Genomic DNA, 19,214 nt, shown 5'->3' on the forward strand with positions numbered 1-19,214 from the left:
GTGTTCTACCATTCATGCTTTGAAACATTTATCTTTTAGTTCTTTATATTTTTTATATTGAATACTTTTTTTTATATAATTTTACAAATCTTACTGCTTTTCTTTCTTTTTTTTATTTTTTAAGATTTACTAAAGAATGTATAGTGTAAAGAGTATATAATTTCAATGACATTAATTTCTAAGAACTATTGTGTCCTCTACCATAGCTGGTTCCATAGGCCAGTTATAAAGAAGAAATTGTAAGTGAAGCAAGTAACTCTGTCCTGTGAAAAAAAAAAAGAATTTACAACAGAATCTGTAAGGGAAAATTATCCTGGTGAAGGAAAAATCACTGTTCATAACATGTGAACTTTGATGATTTGAATTTCCAGCAATAAAGTAGCAAACATGTTTTTCATTGTCATCAACTACAAGCTATATAGGAGTTTTCAGTCACTCAACCTGCTAAAAACAGCACCAAAATCTCCCTCTAAACACATTTTATCATCTTAGATAGGAAAAGGACTCATTAAATTATGCAGTCTCGCATTCTTCTAAAAAGACTGCATAGTCATGTTGAAATGCACTTTTGAGCAGAAGTCTGCTCTCTCGGGTTTGACTTGGAACTAAACAACTATATTAGGCAAGAACTGACACCACTGGTGTTTGACTCCTAAGGGCTTGATTTATAATTAAGGTAGTCAAACCATGAAAACAATATCTATTTAAAAAAATTTTTGATATAAAACAGTAGAATATGGTTTGAGATTTGGCTACTGTTTTTAGCTGGTCAATGCCAACAGTGGCTTTGTTGCATTCAAAAGAAACGTAAAAATGTTCTGTCTGTACAAGCTGAGTATGACAGTGCATATAATGATGAAATCATGCAGATTGATACCATTTCTTTTGAATAGCCACACCAGTTCACATACCTTGACAGTTTACAGATGAGTGACAACTTCCAAAACATTGTTGGGCTTCAAGTTCTTGTTGCTTACTCAAATCAATATTTAATTGTTCATGTTGACCAGATATCTGTAAGTCTTAATCGGAGGAACAACTTTCTGCCTAAACCTCAATCTGCTACCAAGTCAACCATCAACTGTCAGTTGTAGAACATGGTCGTTGAATACCACAAGTCAACAAGTTATCAACAACAGGACAAGTACCACAAGCCAACCCTACTATCAGCAACATAAAATAGTCGTTTAATATTCACTGTATAGTAGAAGCCACAATTCATTTTTAAACAATGCAAAGTCTGTAAACATGGCTTTAATGGATCATCCTGGAGATGATCAATAGTAAAAAGTGTTCAAAATATATGTTACTCTACTCTGTCAACCTATAAACACACCAACCAATAAGACATTCTTTATGCAATCACTCCACCTACAAGAAATAGCAACCACATCTACTTCAAACCACACCCTACCATCTTAAATAAATAATATTACACTGGATATTTCTGGTATGCAAAGACACAAAAGTCAAGGCAGGAAAACTTTTGATTATAGGTGTGCTTGATCAGAACTGATTTGAAGCTAAACAACAACTAAATATTTAATCCTAGCACAAAGCCATTTGCAGAACTACGTTTGCATTCATGTAAAGATAGATGAAAATGTTTTGTTGTTTAGCTCACCTCTACCTTGATTGAGTTGACCTATGATCAATAGCATTCCAGCCAGGATCTGATAGTCTTATTATTTAATCATAATATAAAGCGGTGAGCTGACAGAATTGTTGCCATACTGAACAAAATGCTTAGTAGCATTTCTTCAGGTTTTACATTCTGAGTTCAAATGTTGCTAAGGTTGAGTTTGCTTTCATTCTTTCAAGGTCAATAAAATAAGTACCAGTTGAGACATCCATGTAATCAACTTGCCTCTTCCCCACAAATTTCAGGCCTTGTTCCTGATATATCTAAGACTGCATTATCCAATGTATTCGAGGATTGTGATTTGATGGAGATTTGGCTGCTATTTTCTTATAGGCCATTCAACTACTTAGAGGAGGCCTCCCTCTCTGACTTATTAGATTGCTGTATCCCTTGCACACCAGTGTGCAAAATTCTTTTTGTTGATAGTAACTCTAGTTCTGATCAATGAATCTAGAAATGACTTTGCATTCCACATCTGGCAGTATTTTTAAGTTACACTAGCCAGATAAAAAGTTCAAAAGCTGACCAACATATTCTCACGGAATGTAACCAAATGTGGTTTATTTTTCAACATAGCCCCCCCCCCCCCCCCCCTTGTGGTCCACACACTTCTTCCATCAATGTTGCAGTGCTTGGATCTTGTTGGTCAAAGAAATCAACAGCAGATATGATGTCATCATTACTAGTTCCCAACCAAGTGTTTTTTTCAGCTACTTGGGTTAAAAGTGTGACCTGCAACTTGGAACATAACATTCATTTCTGTATATTATAAGATAGTACTATATTCGAGGAGGATGGTTGACAAAGTTTTTAGAATGTCAGATAGATTGCTTTGTGGTAATTGTTTCAACTCTCTACACTCAAATTCTGCTAAAGTCAACTTTACCATTCATCTTTTTGGGATTAATAAAACACACCAGTTCTGTTCTGGGATCAGTGTCTTTTTCACTCACTCTTACTTTTTGTCTATCTTCTCATCTGGAAGAAATCAGTTGTGGTCAAATCTAGAGAGAAATGGGCTCTGTCATGCCTAAAAGGGGCCCCACAATAAACCCTGTGTTATGATGACACTTCTATGTCTCCATTAAGGAGTTGTGGGCCCAAGGCAAAGCAAGGTAATGTTATGTTAAGCTGACTTTTGTCATACCTTAAAACCCCATCAACAAAATTCATTGTTCTATATCTTAAATATTGTAAGGTGGCGAGCTGGCAGAAACGTTAGCACACCGGGTGAAATGCTTAGTGGTATTTCGTCTGTCTTTACGTTCTGAGTTCAAATTCCACCAAGGTTGACTTTGCTTTTCATCCTTTCGGGGATGATAAATTAAGTACTAGTTGTGCACTAGGGTTGATCTAATCAACTGACCCCTCCCCCAAAATTTTGGGCCTTGTACCTAGAGTAGAAAAGTATATCTTAAATATTGTAAATGTTTCTTTTTTTTTCTGAACATTTATTAATGGTGGTTAATGACTGAAACATAATGGCCAACATATAAAAATATTAAAACCAATTTATATTTTACGATCATATAATTTTTTAAATTATAAATATTTTGGAATGGTCATTTCTCAAGAATAGTTAGAACAGTTACATATTTTGTTTTCTCTCGGGTATTGTGCATTGCTTTGGTGACCTCATTCTATAATATCAAATGACATTCTCTGTAATCACACTTTCCGAACTAAAGATGTTGAAAATTGACCTGAGTTACCCACTTAATATCATAGCTTTGACAAGTGTTATTTTAATAACCCTTTAGGGATCTGACAGGAGTTAAGTAGTCCTTTGTATCTGCAATATTCAGGTCAGATGAACTGAGAGTAATTGCAAATAACACTGAGCATTAGTCAGCTGTAGATTACTACCTTGTTACAATGTATGATTAAAAGTATCTGACAATAACTAATTGGGTCTCTTTTTGTCTATAAATGTTAACACCTTCATGTTATTAGGAAAAGTTTCTTCCCTGAGTACAGTTGACATAATTACAAAGCATAAGAAATAAATTTCAAATCAGCATTTGCGTTGTATATTTTTCAACTTAATGGTTAGTAGGTTAAATGTTAATCAATTCACTTCATGATCAAATTAGGCTAGTAATTGTGCTCTGCTCTTGGGTACAGTATGTAACTAACTGTATTTGCCTTTGACTACTTGGCTAACAACATACTCTTTCAGACTTACCCATGTCAATCCAAATCATGTAGATCTATAACCAAAAGAATTCTTGTTGTGATCATTCCATCTTTTTAGGGGTGTATGAATTACACTGCATTATCTAATATATCCTTTCTTTATTTGAGACAGTAAGGAGTAATTTGGCTGCTACTTTTGGTAGGTCAAGTGACTATATAGCACTGGTATGAACACAGAGATGTGAAAGCATTACAAATTCTCCATCTTACAGAAATTCACTTTAATTTAGTATGAAAAAGAAAATCATTTGTTTGAAGACTGTCTTTGATGTCTTTTTCTTTTCCAATATGTAAAAAGTTTCTAGAAATTAGGAAGTTTACCATTTGCCATTACTGGTCATAAAAGTAGAAGCTCAAATTGAATAGAGACCACTTATTGAATGAAATATGACAATTTCTCCATACATTTTTTGGATAAATACTTAACAATTTGACTTTTAATACCATTATAAGAAATGTATATTTGATGTAGATTCTTGCTTTTCTTTTATAGTTGCCAACATCATTATCATTTTTCTATATGGCAGCAAGCTTTTATCTGCTTTCTTCTCTCCTTCACTAGAACCTCCTCAAATTATTGCAAAAATAATCTGTAATTTCATATAATTTCAGACTAAAAAAAGCTGACTTTCCAGTCAAACTATTACCACATGTCAAAGAATCTGGTTCTAGTGCAGGAAATCTAAAGTGTGACTGGTTCTCAATTCCAAAAGGAATTCCAGTGCTTGTTGCTTTAGGGGATTTACAATGTGCTATCAGATCCACTATAAAAGATAAAGCAGATGCAGGTTTGTCACATTTCTTTCTTTATTTCAGTCTAGGTTATGTTAAGCAAGAACTAAATTATTCATTTGACAGACAAAGGATGAAGTCATTAAAACAATTTGAAAAGTTGAGGGTTTATATTATCACCAGATTCCTTGACAGAGGTACTTAACTATCAATAACCAAAACCATGTTGTAGTAAAATAGGTGTAAAGTGCAGCCAAATCTTACTTAAATTATCCCAAATCACCTTAATGTTTTAAGAAGCAGAAGGACAAATTGGATAATGCAGTTCTAAATACACTGGGGAATATATCTGGATTGGTGAAGGGCAAGAGGATCACGTTTCACTTAATCAGAACTGACCGAACAAAAATATAGATACTATCCGAAGGCAAATTCATTACTGTAATTGAGCACTATTTAATTTTATTCACAAGTCATTTCACTCACTTGCAGCGCTTAGCTCAAATTCTTCCATTCCAACTGTAGGTAGTTTTATTGGAGGTGGGGTGGGGGGCTTAATGTGATTGCTAATTTTGTAAAAACTACAGGAATGAATTTTTGGAATTTGGCAATAGATTTTAATTTAATAATGCATCATGTTAAAATGTTCTCATATATAGAAAATACAATAAAATCATTGAAAACTGAAGACTATAAACTAAAAATTTCAATTGTTTCATCTTTTTTTTTTTACAATATTAACTAAAAGATGACCTATGTTTAAGCAAAATTGTTTAAAAAAAAAAAAAAAAAAAAAATTATTGCAAGCTTAAAAAAAATATCATTATGCTACCCTTTATTGTAATTGTTTGTATATTTAAGTAAGGCGTTGTTAATCATGCAGGTTAGTGACTTTTCATCACCATTGTCATCATTTTATGTATGCTTTTCATACCTGAATGGGTTTTAACAGGGTCCAATGGGTCACAGGACTACATCTTGGTCCAATGTTTCAGTTTTACCATAGTTTCTATTGCTGGATGCCCTTCCACTTTTTAGAGTTTATTGGTTGCATGAGAATCTGTCTAATCTGCACCAGCATGGAAAATGGCCATGAAATTATGATGACAAACATTTTTAGCTTTTTCTTGATTTTTAGTTTCATCTGTATTTTCCAACCATCATTGCGAAAATACCAAAGTTATGTAGAAATGATGGATCTTTTTTAAAACGGGGGCCACATTTTTCATTAATGTTTTACGTAGTGTTTTTGGTACCGAAAGACTTTCAAACTTCGTATACTTATCTATTTTGTGTTATAGAACAGAAAAATATTTTTGTATTCGAATTTATTTCATGTAAAAAATTGTCTTATTTTGATAATTTCAACCAATCACTGACAAGTATCCAGCTGTTTACATTTACTCCTTTGGCTGATTAAGCCATAGCTTCGTTTTTATTTGCTTTTTTCATTTTAAATTTTCTTTTTTTTCTTCTTCGTTTTATTTGCTTTTTTCTTTTTAAATTTGCTGTTTTACCCTAACCCTAATCCTATCACCGATAGAATTGTTTCAGAATCGTTTGTTTATGTAGTCGGCACTTAATGTATATCGGCTGAATGGACGTCAGTGATTGGTTGAAATTACAGAAATACAACAACTTTAACATGGAATAACTTAGTCTTCTTAAAAAAAAAGAAATCCCTAAGAGAAAAAGATGTTTTATATGACACATTCTACCAGTATTCCAAGTTTCAAAGTGTTTCGTTAATGAAAAATGTGGCCCCCGTTTTAAAAAAGATCCGAAACGATCAAATTGATTAAATTTTCTGTTCAATAAAAGCACATTTTATTTAATACAAAATTAAAACAAAGAAGTATCTTCTTAAATGTGTTTTGTGAGTTGCAGTATAATATTAAAAGAAAATATAAAATGTTATCTCAACAATTTAATGTAATTATGGAGAATATTATTTACTTTTTAATTTTTTCCCCCCTTTTTATTCAGTTCTTAACATCAGTACTTCAACTCAGTTGGGATTTCCCATATCCTTGAAAGGTTTCAAACCTCCACCAACCAACCCAGAAAATGCCATTGAATATTTCCCATATTTTGGCAACACATACATTGCAACAGTTGCTAGTCTTACTGGGGGCAGTGTGATGGCTAACTTTGTGAAAACTCTGCAGGAATGGTTTTCGGAATTTGGTAATTGATTTCAAATTGTTATTTTTATACATATTTTATGATAATATTTACAAATAGTAATATCAGGCGTTAAACAGATCATGTTCTAACTCACTGCTAGTACTTTATTGAATATTCAGTCCAGAAATACACTATCTCAGATCCAGTAATTATTAGAATAGGTATCAAATCATCAAAAAAGGTTCAACTTCAGACCTGTATCCAATAATCATTTCAGTTCATCTTGCCATTGGATTTGGGCTTTGGCTCTGATTACAGGCCGAATGTGGTGGCTGATATGCAACTGCTCATTCTGTATTCAACTCATACCTAGGCTTCCACCACTAGATAGATATCTTTAAATATTATAGGTCTCTCATCATTTCTCCACAAACCACAGGAATTCAAAAAGCCAGTAATTAGTTGTAGATAGTTTAGTTCAATACATAAAGTCTCTCACAAAAAAACTGAGAATAGTATGTTCTCCAAGTAAAGAGACCAAGTTATGTACAACGTGGTTTAAAGAATCAATCAAACACTGAGTCACCATCTCTGAAACAATTTATTTTTTAAATCTTAATCATTCAATTAAAAATGAAGAATTATATTGATTTCTATAGATAAGTATCCTGATATTTGTATTATCAGGATGTAGCAAATTACTGTCTGTTTTTAAAAGCAGCAGCCTTGTGACTATTTTAATTAGACTTAGAATTTCTACTGGCGTTCTAACTTTACAACCAACATGGCAATCTCTATGCAATTCCTTAAGCTCCCAGAAATATGAGTTCAAATATCCTCAAATCACACCCTACCATTTAAGAAAAATAAACATTGGACATCATACAAAAAGACAGGGTGATCTTGACTGGATGCCTTGCTCATAGCTCTACTTGATCGGAGATGACCCTTGGCCTAAAAAACTATGAACATATCCTTTTAGTTTCCAATGCGCCATGACTGCCATCATGTTAGTTTATAGAGTTCCTTCCTTTCGCAGAAAGTAGGCTAAAATTATCTCATTTACTACTCTAATTAGATGTTTTAGTTAACCTACATTGTTTTTTTTTTTTATATAGGTGTACAAGTAGAAGAAGAACAAGTCTGGAAAAAGCTTATAAAGCTTGCTGAAAAAGTACCAAATACTGACCTCCAGATTATACCAACTTTACAAGGGGAGCGCCATAAGCCAGATCAACGTGGCAGTGTAGCTGGACTTAACATGAATAATATGTCTCTTGGAAAAGTGTTTCGAGCTTTGTGTAGTGGTCTTGTTCAGAATTTGCATGAGATGATGCCAAACACTTACCTAGAAGATCATGGCATTAAACGGATCATTGCAAGTGGTTCTGGTGTGACTAAAAATCCTATTGTTCAACAAGAAGTTAAAAAGTTTTACAAGACTCCAATGGTCAATGGTGATCGCTGTGATTCTGCCTTAGGAGCTGCATTATGTGCTATTAATTCCTGTAATAGTTCACACTGAATTGGGACAGGCTTTTATTATATAATACAATGATTTCATAAAGGAAATTAAATTGTGAAATTTATTTCAGAAATACCACAAAGGGTTCTACTGTATTTTACAGGGAGTTGTTGAATACGTAAGCAGAAAAGTAAGTTACTATAAAGTTTTATAGTCATAATACTTACAATTTATCCAGTTAACAATTCAAAATCCTTAACAAAACTGTTTTATTTACATAAATCTATTGTATTACCAAGGCAAGAAATACGTTTTTTAAGACAGAAAATATAAAATAACATTAAACAAATGTAATTATAAATGAAATAATTTTCCCCCTTGCACTTTCTATTGACAATTTTCCATTGAAAAATCAGTCACAGTATTGCAGTATCATTTCATTTGTCCTCACTACATTGTGGAATATTGAGTTTAGTATTTTCTATGAAATATCATAACTTTATATTTTATGGGACTCATTCTGAACAAATGTTATAAAATGAATTTAGGGTTGGTATTTCAAAACAAATCATATCTTTTGAATTTTCATTTGTAGAATAGTGTATCTTATCACACCAAATTTACTTTTCTCATTTGAAATGTCTTTTTAAAATGACTTATAAAATCCTCTTTAGATTATTTTAAAAATTCTTATTTACATTCCTTTCATTGTATTACAATTTTTATGGCCAATATTCACAACTAGATGATGATAACCAAAGATTCTTCTGAACAACCATGAACATTATCGTTATTGTGTATTGATCCATATAGCTACTCTTTCATTTGATTCAATTTTAGCATGAACTTTCTTATCCAATTTAGATTTTCAAAGTTGTTCTGTCATGCAAAACATTCTTTATCTCAGTGACCCTTTTGGATTGATGCTAAGATCTTTTTCATTAGTTCTCTGCAATACCTACATCTCTTTCCAAACTGGAGATAAAAAGATGAAATTTAATTTGACTTGTGGATTAGTGGTTTCTATTAAAAAATAGTTTCTGGAGAGTGTAATTTTGAGGCAGGGCTGGTAGAAGTTTTTACTTTAAGAACATGGTGCAAGTATATCAAGTGGATTTAAACAGAGCATAGTCTGCAAATTCAAATTGAAAGAATCAGTATCCTACACACAGAAACAATGGAATACTACACAAACATTTGCAAATGATACACCAAGTCTAATTTGTCTCCTAACAACATGAGAGATCCCCTACCAGATAATGTTTTAAAAGGAAAAATATCTGTGAAAGGAAACAATGACACTAGTAACATTGATTTTAATATTAAACATTATAATAGAAGTTTTGACTGACTGTTTCTTCAGGTGTAATCTGAAGCTTATAGTTTGAACTATATCTCATAACATTCACTACATTTAGAGATTGTATCTTTAGCCTGTATACATGGCCGAGGATTTAAATATGGAGGGATTTAAGGATGTGGTATGTTCCACTATTTCATCACAGCAGGTTTCAGAGAGCATTGCCACTCTCAGTAACAGTGAGCTGAATTGAAATGTCATCAAGACACATTTTTTACAAGGCAGATAATGAAAGAACACAAAGACAAAAGAACTGTGTCAAAGGTACAGATATATATTTTCATTTAATATAACAGTATGTTTATTTAACTTTTTTTTTATTAATTCTACAAAAGAGCAAGATTCAAAGTGAATGATAGTCTAAAGAAGTAATTACAATGGGTGAATAGACAGAAACATTAGTAATATGTGGATGTTGTTCAGATAGAAATTGAGATCAAGTTTGTCACATAGAAGACACTTAGACATGTCTTCATTCAACAAATGTGAAATTTATTTAAAATTTTACTTCTCCAATCTAATGTTTTTTTATCTTAATAATTTAGTTGACAATCAAATACAAATGGAGGTCTTTTTTTTTCTCTTTTTCTGGTATAAACAAATTAAACTTGAGAGGGGAAAAATATAATGAACATATGTAAAGTCAAACAAATAAATTATAATCTCTCAATGATATGATTTATATAGCTTTCAAGTTTTAATGTTCATACTGTAAATTCAGTTTGCCACTCTGTTAAAACAAAAGAGTAAAACATTAAATATGAAAGCATGATTAATATGAATATTATACATACATCAATAATACATTAACATTTGTATGTTCTTACATGTCACACAAGTCCTGATGCTTCAAAAGATGGTAGCCTGAGAAGGTAAATTTATTATGTAATTCTGGTTAAAGAAAATTCCTGAAAACAATTTTCTCATAAAATGTTCATATTTTTCTTTTTGTCAAAATAATATATTTTTAATGTTATTTTTCAAAATAATATAAATATTAAAAGCAGAAAAAAATAAATGGATTTCAAAATATATTTTGTTGAATCAATACCAAAAAGAAAGGAAGAAACTATTGATTTCAATTTCTTTTTAATGTTTGCAGTTAGCTTGATTTGTATCTGTGTTGGCTGCAGCAGCCTCTCCATGTAAATGTATTCTATTCAGATATGTATGCAGACATGTGTAGAGGTTTGTTTGTAATCTTATTTACTGCTGATGGCTAAATATTTCTTGTTCCATTCTGTTCATTCAAACTCAAGAATATTCTATACAACTAAATTGAAAAACAACTGTGGCTGTATGTGTTATTTTTAGACAGGGATGCTTTTTGTCTCCCACTCTTTCTCTCCCCTATTTTCTTTTTGTCATGTTTGAAGTACTGACTCTTTTTACTTTCAATCTCCATTATTTAACTTTCAACCCCCCCCCCCCCCCCCCTCATTCACCTTTATACCTCAGTCTTCCAATCTTCTCACTTCCCTTGAGTGACAAACATTTTTTTCTCTTTTCTTCACTCATACAGTATGCAAGGCTTGAAATTCTCCCCCATTATCTCTGATTGGACAATCATATGCAGGAAAGATAATCAAAACTTACTAGTGACCCACAAATCTGAACAGGCTAAATAGCTACTACTTTCATAAGAGTAGTAGTTATTATGTTCAGCTTGGCAAACTAATATGATCTAACTACAGGCAAATAGTATGAAACTCTTGACATTCTCATTTATATAGATCAGCACTTTAACCAGAGGACTACTGTATCTATATATAGAATGGTTCATTTTAAAAACTACTTGCATGAAATTAGTTGACATTATAAATAGTGTTTGTTTCATGGCAGATGTATAGTTTTCATTTTTGTGCCCTATGTTTATACCTGAAGTATGAGCAAAATGAGTAACCTGTTTTATTTAAAAGCACTAAACAATAGATAGTTCTGAATTTGAATGTCACAATTCTTTTCAACTTTGTTGGCATTAGATGAACTGATCTAAAAGATTCAGAAATATACAATGTTATTCAATTAAAAGTTTTATTTTTTTTTTTCTATCTAGCATCATGGCCCACAACACAATATCCTATCCTCTCAGAAATTCTTTTCTTAGGCTAGCTAACCTGATAAAGAATGTGTGTGTGGTGGGGTGCTTTTGCATTAATGTGTGCATATGTGTAACAAAAATATACAAAGGATATAAGTTGTCTTTGGATCAATAGCGTCATTAAGTCTGCAAGTGGTTTGAATATTTCAAGGGTTTCAGCATTTCCAATGAAAATAAGCTTACATTTTGCTCGAGTCATTGCAACATTTAATCGTCGGATATCTTTCAGGATTCCACCAGCCTAAAAACATAAAACAATCTCAAATTATAATTTAACATGTTAAATATAAACCATATAAGCATTAACTAATCACTCATCTTTCCATTATTTGTGCTACATGTACAGCAACAGATGGTACAAGACCTAACCATATTCAACGGTTCCTATCATCACCCTCTACACTCAACCTCTTCTGTCTGTCACAAGGTCAATGTATAAGGGTTTACATTGAATCTGTTCATATAGAATACATTCTATCACCCTTGCTATATTGCTAGTCATCAGCTATTGCTCACTGTCCCCTTGACTAAATATTACTGTCATTTATCTTTACCATTATCCAGCTCTATTATTACCCATTACTCCACTCTCACCTTAAACACAGTTTCTACTATCATACTCTTATCTCTTGTTTATACCATCTCTCTCTCTCCCTTGTTCACACTGCCTTGAGTGGATATGTATGTCAGGATAGTGAGAATTCTACTCTTATGGTATAGAAGTTAAGCTTCTTGTGTGGTGCCATGGTAATGCACTCAATACACTTTGTAAAGTGATTAGTGATGGGAAGGGTATCCTGACATAGAAAGCAAACCAAAATATAAAGGCAAGATGTGATACTCCAACCTGTCGGTGTGGGTATGGGAGTAATCTGGATAAGAACTGACAATCCACCCAAACAGTACTGAAAGCAGACATAAAGTAATGATATGATATCAATGCAACTTCAAACATTTTTGACTCAAATTTTCATTTATCCACATACATCATGTTAGAGTAGTTTTGCTACATAAATATTTAAATTTATATCTTGTAATATGCTTGTCTAAATGCTTTATATTTAGCTTTCCGTCAATTTCTTTGAAAGTGTGAAAATGCTCTATGAATAAGTATGGGAATAAAAATATATAAGAAAAAGTGTAAGGATATACTATAAGTGCAAGAAAATTTTCTATTTTAAATTTGTACAATTTCCAGTTGTGTGTGTCAAACACTAAAATTACAGTAAATATTGCAGATTCTAAAAAACGCCAAGATTATTCAATATTAAGATAATTTTTCTTTAACATTATGGATTCTTACTTACATTGCAAGATTTTAAATTTTCTTTGGAACTGTTTCTCACAAATGTTACTATGATTATATCTTTATCACGGCCTTGATACTGATCAACTGTATTCACCTCTACATACTGAGCAGCTTCTTTTCCGATTACATTAATCAGTGTTTGCTGGACAAGTTTTACTTGATTTCTGTATGGAGCTATAACACCAATATCACTGAGGCACATGCCATCCTAAAAGTACACAAAAAATATTAACCAAACACACATATATATTACCTGAAGTGACATAATTGAAGAAACACAAAGAAAATTGATTACAGACAATCTAGTTTAATTGTATCCATTTTTAAACATCAATTTTGATAAGTCTGCAGTATGGGATTTTACTCTTCTTGATCTAATGAGATCTTGTGAGATCTAATATCCTTAGATTTAATCTCTGCATTTTCTCAAGAATTTGATTATTTTTAATTACTATTGAATTCATTAACAAGTTGCATAAAGTTTATTATGAAAATAAGGAATTATGACCTTAGTTCTTTAGCTGCCTCACTAGAAAAAGGACATCACTGATACTCCATGCTGGCATAAATCTAAAACTAATTCTCTTCCTAATCAGTTGTATTATAACTTTTTTTAATACCCTTCATGACCTGATCCAGCAGTTTGATGTTTGTGTAGTACTCTTTCTTTCTAAAATATCACCTTTACTTTTAAAGTAGTTGATGATATTGCTACACCAGTCATTGGGTATTGCATTTTTCTATACAACCAAATGATGTTGAGAAAAAAGAAACAGAAAAGCAAAAGTGGATTTTTAAAATTTTCTATTTACTTACCGTTTGGAAAGCTGAGACTATCATAGCAATCAACTGTGCCTCAATGTTATTTTGAACTTCTCCTCTCGTATTGTAAGTTTCTGGAGCTGGAACCTAGAATATTGGCAATGATTAGTGCAGAAAAATGTCACTACAATTGAACAAAAAAGATTTAAATTCTAGGATTTAGTCTTTTCTTTTTGAAACTATTTCAACAAAACAAGTAGTAAAATGCTTTTGTTAAAATCAGATGTGAAGAAAATTCTAATGTATTAAGCAGAGCGACTGCAAAAATTCCAGCACAAAACATTACAATTCTTAGCTTTTCATAGCACTTTAGCATTATCTGTTATTTAACTTCACTGAAATATTTAGTTTGTAAATGTTTACTAAGTAAAAGGAGTTCAGAAATTGAGTTGAAAACAGGTAAACGTATTCAACAGCTTATGAAGTTTCACATTCAATATTCTTAGTATTCAACTCAATTTATATGAACCTAGAGAGTAATCCTGTACCAACCAAATTAGAAAAGGAAAAGTTAATTTAAATTCAGCAGCAAGAACAGTCAAAGTGATAACAAGAATTTTAGTTTTAAGAAATCAGTTTTATATATTGTGTTGTTGGCATTAAGAAAAGCATCCAACCTTAGAAAATATACCAAAGCTGACACTAAAGCTTGATGCAGCTCCATGCTTGCCAGATCCAGTCAAACTGTACAATCCTTGCCAGCATGGAAAACAGATATTAAATGATGATCATTGTTCTCCATATTAATCACTTTTAAAACATTTTATCAGTTCCTTTTTAGAAACATGGCAATTGCTGACTTTCATTCCCCCACCCCAACTCTTCATTTAGGGAATTATCTGAAGCAGATGAAAACATTAATGGTAAACAACAGGTTGAGAGAAAAGTGTTTTGTAAGGAATGGATGAGGTGCTAAGCAATAGTCATGCCAATAATTCAAACACTACTTTAAAGATAAATGGCATTATTACTATTTAGAAAGGCAACTATAAAAGAAAGCAAATTTCAACATCTACTTTTCGTTCTTGTATGGGTCAGAAAAATTTGTTGTGGCAGATTTTCTATGGCCAGATGCTTGTCCTGTTACCTATTTTCAAGCAAGGTAATATTTCTCATATGGCCAGACATGTTTTCCATGGATTATTGGAAATGAAAGATATCATACATGATGTCAGAACAAGGGTATACACAAGCATCTCTCTCTCTTGTGTGTGTTTATGTTTATATATATATATATATATAGGACAGGCTTTTTCAGTTTCCATCTACCAAATCCACTCAAAAGATTTTGGTCAGCATAGGGCTGTAGTAGAATACACTTGCCCTAGATATCAAACAGTGGGACTGAATCCAAGACCACATGTTTGAGGAAACAAGTGGCATATCATACATCAACACTTTCACCTGGTATCTGAAAAAAATAATGCTTTTCAGCTGAAAGCATTCAAGTTCCAGCCACAACTGCTGAAATATTAGTTTGTAAAAGGAAAAGAGTGCAAGAATAATAACTAACTATGCTCTGTAATATTCATATAAATAAACTATTAAAAGAAAATACCATTTTTGTATTGAGAAACAGAACTGCTTTATTCAATGCTCCACTGACAACATCTAGCATCCAGGATGGGAGATTAGATTTCTGTAAAACAACAAAAATCACAAAAATAAAATATGAATTTTATAACATTCAGAAAGTCTGAACTAAGTATAGACTGATCACTTAATATATTTGGTAAAATAATATAACAAAATCATCATTCAATATAAAATAAACATTGAAAGTTGTGTAAGTAAAATACCTAAAAAAACTATTTCCATCAAGCTCTTCCTTACTACAGAAAATCTACAAAAAAAAAAAAAAAAAAAAAAAATCAGGACTTGGTAAATTTTTAAATTGAGTCCATCATTGCCGTTTAATATCTATTTTCCAATGAGCAACACTGAGCTCTGGTGTTGGACTTGGTATGGTTTCTATGGCTTGATGCCCTTCCTAACACCAACTGCTTTACAGTATGCACTGGGTGCTTTTTTTCTCATGCCACCAGCACTAGTGAAGTTACCAAGTAATTCACATGAATTTCTAAGAGGTATCCTAACAGATTGTTTCAATTTTTTTTGTGTCAAACCACTCTCTAAAAGTATGCCAGTGGTGTTTACACTGATTTACATTCTATTGACTTTAATGTACCTTGGGTACAGATATCTCACACCTTCCTACAGTATGGAAGTCCTCAAAGACTACATTTATGAAATCAATGCAGGTTTAGGATACATGTGAATAATGCATGATTAGGAAGGAATGAAGTGTCACGTCATATCAACTATATCAATTTTGCTAACCCGGAAAGCTCTGCAAAAGCTGTAAAGCATCATTGCTTTTTCTCCTCAGACTAAAATGTGAAAAATATCTTAACTAAACAAGGAATGGAATATATTAGCAACTGCTGTTTGTAACCTGCTTCAGTTAAAATAACTCTACAAAGGATAAGATAATATTTACACAGAAAATGAAAAAGACACACCCTTTTAACACACTTAGAAGGTTGAATGGTTCGTGTTGCTACTTCTTCATTACCACACTGTAGACATCCTTCATAAATCAGCTCATTTGACAGTAACATTATCTCTCTGCAATGAAAAAAAAAGTAGTCTTTAAGTGTTCTTCCACAGCTTGCAATTTTTCTTGGAGGTGGGGAGTGGGGGAATGTGTTGAGTCAGTGTGCCAGTGGTATGAAAAAAGCACCCAGCACACATAGTAAAGCAGTTCACATTAGGAAGGGCATCCAACTATAGAAACCATGCCAAAGATGACACTGGAGCTTGATGCAGCTCTGTACCTCACCAGTTCCCTGTCAAAGTATCCTACCCATGCAAGCAAGGAAAGTAGATGTTAAATGATGATACTGATGCAAGAATAGTAATAATCTTGACTTATTTGTATGGCCTTACAGACTGGTAGAGAAAGGGAGGAAGAAACCAGAAAACAAGCTTAATTTCAAACAACATAAACTTCAGCAAAAGCAGGCAAGACAAATGGTAGTATTAAATTGGGTTTAGCATTGACATTAAGTCTACCAACTAAAAGTAGTTGTAGTCTATTCAATAGGTTTCTGCACAGGTACAAGCTAACCAATTTCACTCACAAAACTTGCATTGTCCAAAAGTATCATCATCATCATCATTTAACGTCTGTTGTTCATGCTGGCATGGGTTGGACGGTTTGACCAGGGCTGCTCCAGCCTGATTTGGCATGGTTTCTACGGCTGGATGCCTTTCCTAATGCCAACCACTCCAAGAATGTAATGGGTGCTTTTGCTTTTACGTACCACCAGTATCTACCACGACTACGATTTCACTTTGCTTCTTCTCAAACACAGCATATTGTCAAAGTTGTCGGTCATTGCCTCCATGAGGCCCAGCGCACGAAAGGTACTTTCACATGCCACTGACATGGGTGCTAGTTACACGACACTGGCACTGGCCACATTGCCTCCATGGGAAGATATTTGTCTAAGATGACATACAAAGAGAACAAAGTTGGAACCATGTGATTGCAGAGTGTATGCCTTAAACACTAGGTTATGCATACAATGGTAGTAAATACAGGGATAAAAGTTGAATTATGCTTTGGTACGTATATACAAATACAATATATATATAAGAGCATTACCTGTTCATTCTATACTGAAGATTTAGCTGCACAGTTGCACCCTTATCTTCAAGCTCTACAAAAAGACTTTTGTCCATGCCTAAACTCCTGAAAAATGTAAAAATAGAATAAGTTTAAAGAATTATTAGCAAACGTTTTATAGAATTACCACCACAACCACCTTATACACCCTCATCAAAAGCACCACTATATTTTCTACATTGACGTGGTATTAATATGAAGAATGAAATCGTTATGGATGAAAAAAAACGAAAAAATTTTATGTGGAATTATTGGAGTAAGTTGAGGCATTGATTAAATCAACCTCAATATGCAGCAGGTACTTTGTATCATCCCTAGAAGGATGAAAGGCAAAGTTGGTCCAAGCAGGATTTAAACAGCTGCCAAATATTCAAACCATTTCACAAGCAATGTATCTATGCTGAACTACACATCATTCCCATACTACATTACAATATTTCAAGAGTGTCAATCCTCAGTATTTTATCTATAACTATTTATAGCAGCAACATTTCACTCACTACTGCCATCTTCATTCCTACAACACTAAATCCTCATTGTTAATGATAGGTTTTTATTCTTTACCAAGTTAGTATAGAATGGCAGAAACAAATATGATGTTAAAATTTATGTAAGAGATGTATAGAACAATTACAGATTTAGATTTGTTTGAATTAGATTAAATACACCAAAGTCCACAACTCTGAGATTTAATATGCACAAATAATGAAATCATGATTGGAACACTGCCTCTTCACTTCATCTGTTAAAGCTATTATGGTAGCAAGATTAAGAACAGGACATCAATAACCCACAGAACATGGTTCTGGATTGTGGTAGCTAAACTATGAAAAGGCAGGAAAATATTCATTTTCTTTGTTAAGAAATCTAAAACATCTCTTCAAAAAAAAAAAAAAAAAAGAGAATTTTTTGTAGTATCCCAAAATTTGGCATGCTCCCCTACACAGACTCTCCACTTATTACACTCTCCTATCAACATTTCTAACATTATCAAAAGCAGCATCTGCTTACATAATACCACAGCCTCAAGCAAGGCCAATATAAAACATTTTTCAGCATTCAGTGTCATTTCAATAACACTCACAAGCACACACACAAAAACATGCTTTTTACCCGCCAAAATAACCAGCTGAATTACTTACTACACTTTATTGCAAATGAGTAGAAGTAGTTATAAATCAAAAAACATGTATATATATATATATATAGATAGATAGATATAGATATTTTGTATAAATTTTGAAAAATTATCTATTTACTTGGCCTGATCGCTTTGGACAATAGGAGGAAGTTGTTTTGAATCTCCAACTAAAATGAATTTTTTGGCAGCAAATAAAGGGCCAAGGCACATGGGCAGCATCACTTGAGAGGATTCATCAATAATACAGACATCAAACTGACGTTGACATTGAGAAAAGAGTGTATGGGACATGCCCACACATGTAGTTGCAACAACATTCTGGGGAAGAAAATAAAGGAAAACAGTTTACCAAAACATTGTACAAGAGCTCAGAAAATAAAATATTAAGCTTCAATTAAAAATATCAAGTTAAATTTCTGTTTTCATTCAGTAAAACGTTTTTCTAATCAAGTTAAAATCTAACAGACACTGTGTTATAAACTGATTTAAAATTTTAAACTCTCTCCAGAGAAAGTTTTTTGTCAACAAATTGTTTGGATAATCTCAAATGACCAAAGTTTTTCGATGCCAAGGTATTTTCTCTTCAGCTATATTGATGATGTTCATAATTAGCGTCACTACATATATT

At 32.5% G+C, this 19,214-nt stretch overlaps 2 protein-coding genes across 6 annotated transcripts in view; one reads left to right on the top strand and one right to left on the bottom strand.

The window, feature by feature from the left end:
• The window catches only part of LOC106878938 (sedoheptulokinase), a 40,612-nt gene extending 30,058 nt beyond the window's left edge, over positions 1-10,554 (top strand). The window contains exons 2-4 of the mRNA XM_014928309.3: positions 4,451-4,626; positions 6,557-6,757; positions 7,816-10,554. Of these exons, the coding sequence (XP_014783795.1) occupies positions 4,451-4,626; positions 6,557-6,757; positions 7,816-8,222 (784 nt within the window). The 3' untranslated portion in view covers positions 8,223-10,554. The remainder of the gene's footprint in view (positions 1-4,450; positions 4,627-6,556; positions 6,758-7,815) is intronic.
• LOC106878937 (DNA replication ATP-dependent helicase/nuclease DNA2) overlaps positions 9,774-19,214 on the bottom strand; it is a 46,535-nt gene continuing 37,094 nt past the window's right edge. For 2 of the 5 annotated variants that reach the window (XM_089350691.1, XM_089350679.1), the window contains exons 28-35: positions 18,705-18,904; positions 17,425-17,511; positions 16,277-16,382; positions 15,313-15,393; positions 13,749-13,841; positions 12,931-13,140; positions 11,718-11,864; positions 9,774-10,407 (exon numbers count right to left, since the gene is read on the bottom strand). In XM_089350691.1, the coding sequence (XP_089206817.1) occupies positions 10,372-10,407; positions 11,718-11,864; positions 12,931-13,140; positions 13,749-13,841; positions 15,313-15,393; positions 16,277-16,382; positions 17,425-17,511; positions 18,705-18,904 (960 nt within the window). In that variant the 3' untranslated portion in view covers positions 9,774-10,371. Of the gene's footprint in view, positions 10,408-11,714; positions 11,865-12,930; positions 13,141-13,748; positions 13,842-15,312; positions 15,394-16,276; positions 16,383-17,424; positions 17,512-18,704; positions 18,905-19,214 lie in introns of all 5 variants that reach the window. The other 3 variants (XM_089350684.1, XM_089350685.1, XM_089350682.1) reach the window with 3 other exon arrangements.

This window comes from Octopus bimaculoides, chromosome 1, assembly GCF_046866305.1.
Source record: "Octopus bimaculoides isolate indiv1 chromosome 1, ASM4686630v1, whole genome shotgun sequence".
Classification (NCBI taxonomy): domain Eukaryota; kingdom Metazoa; phylum Mollusca; class Cephalopoda; order Octopoda; family Octopodidae; genus Octopus; species Octopus bimaculoides.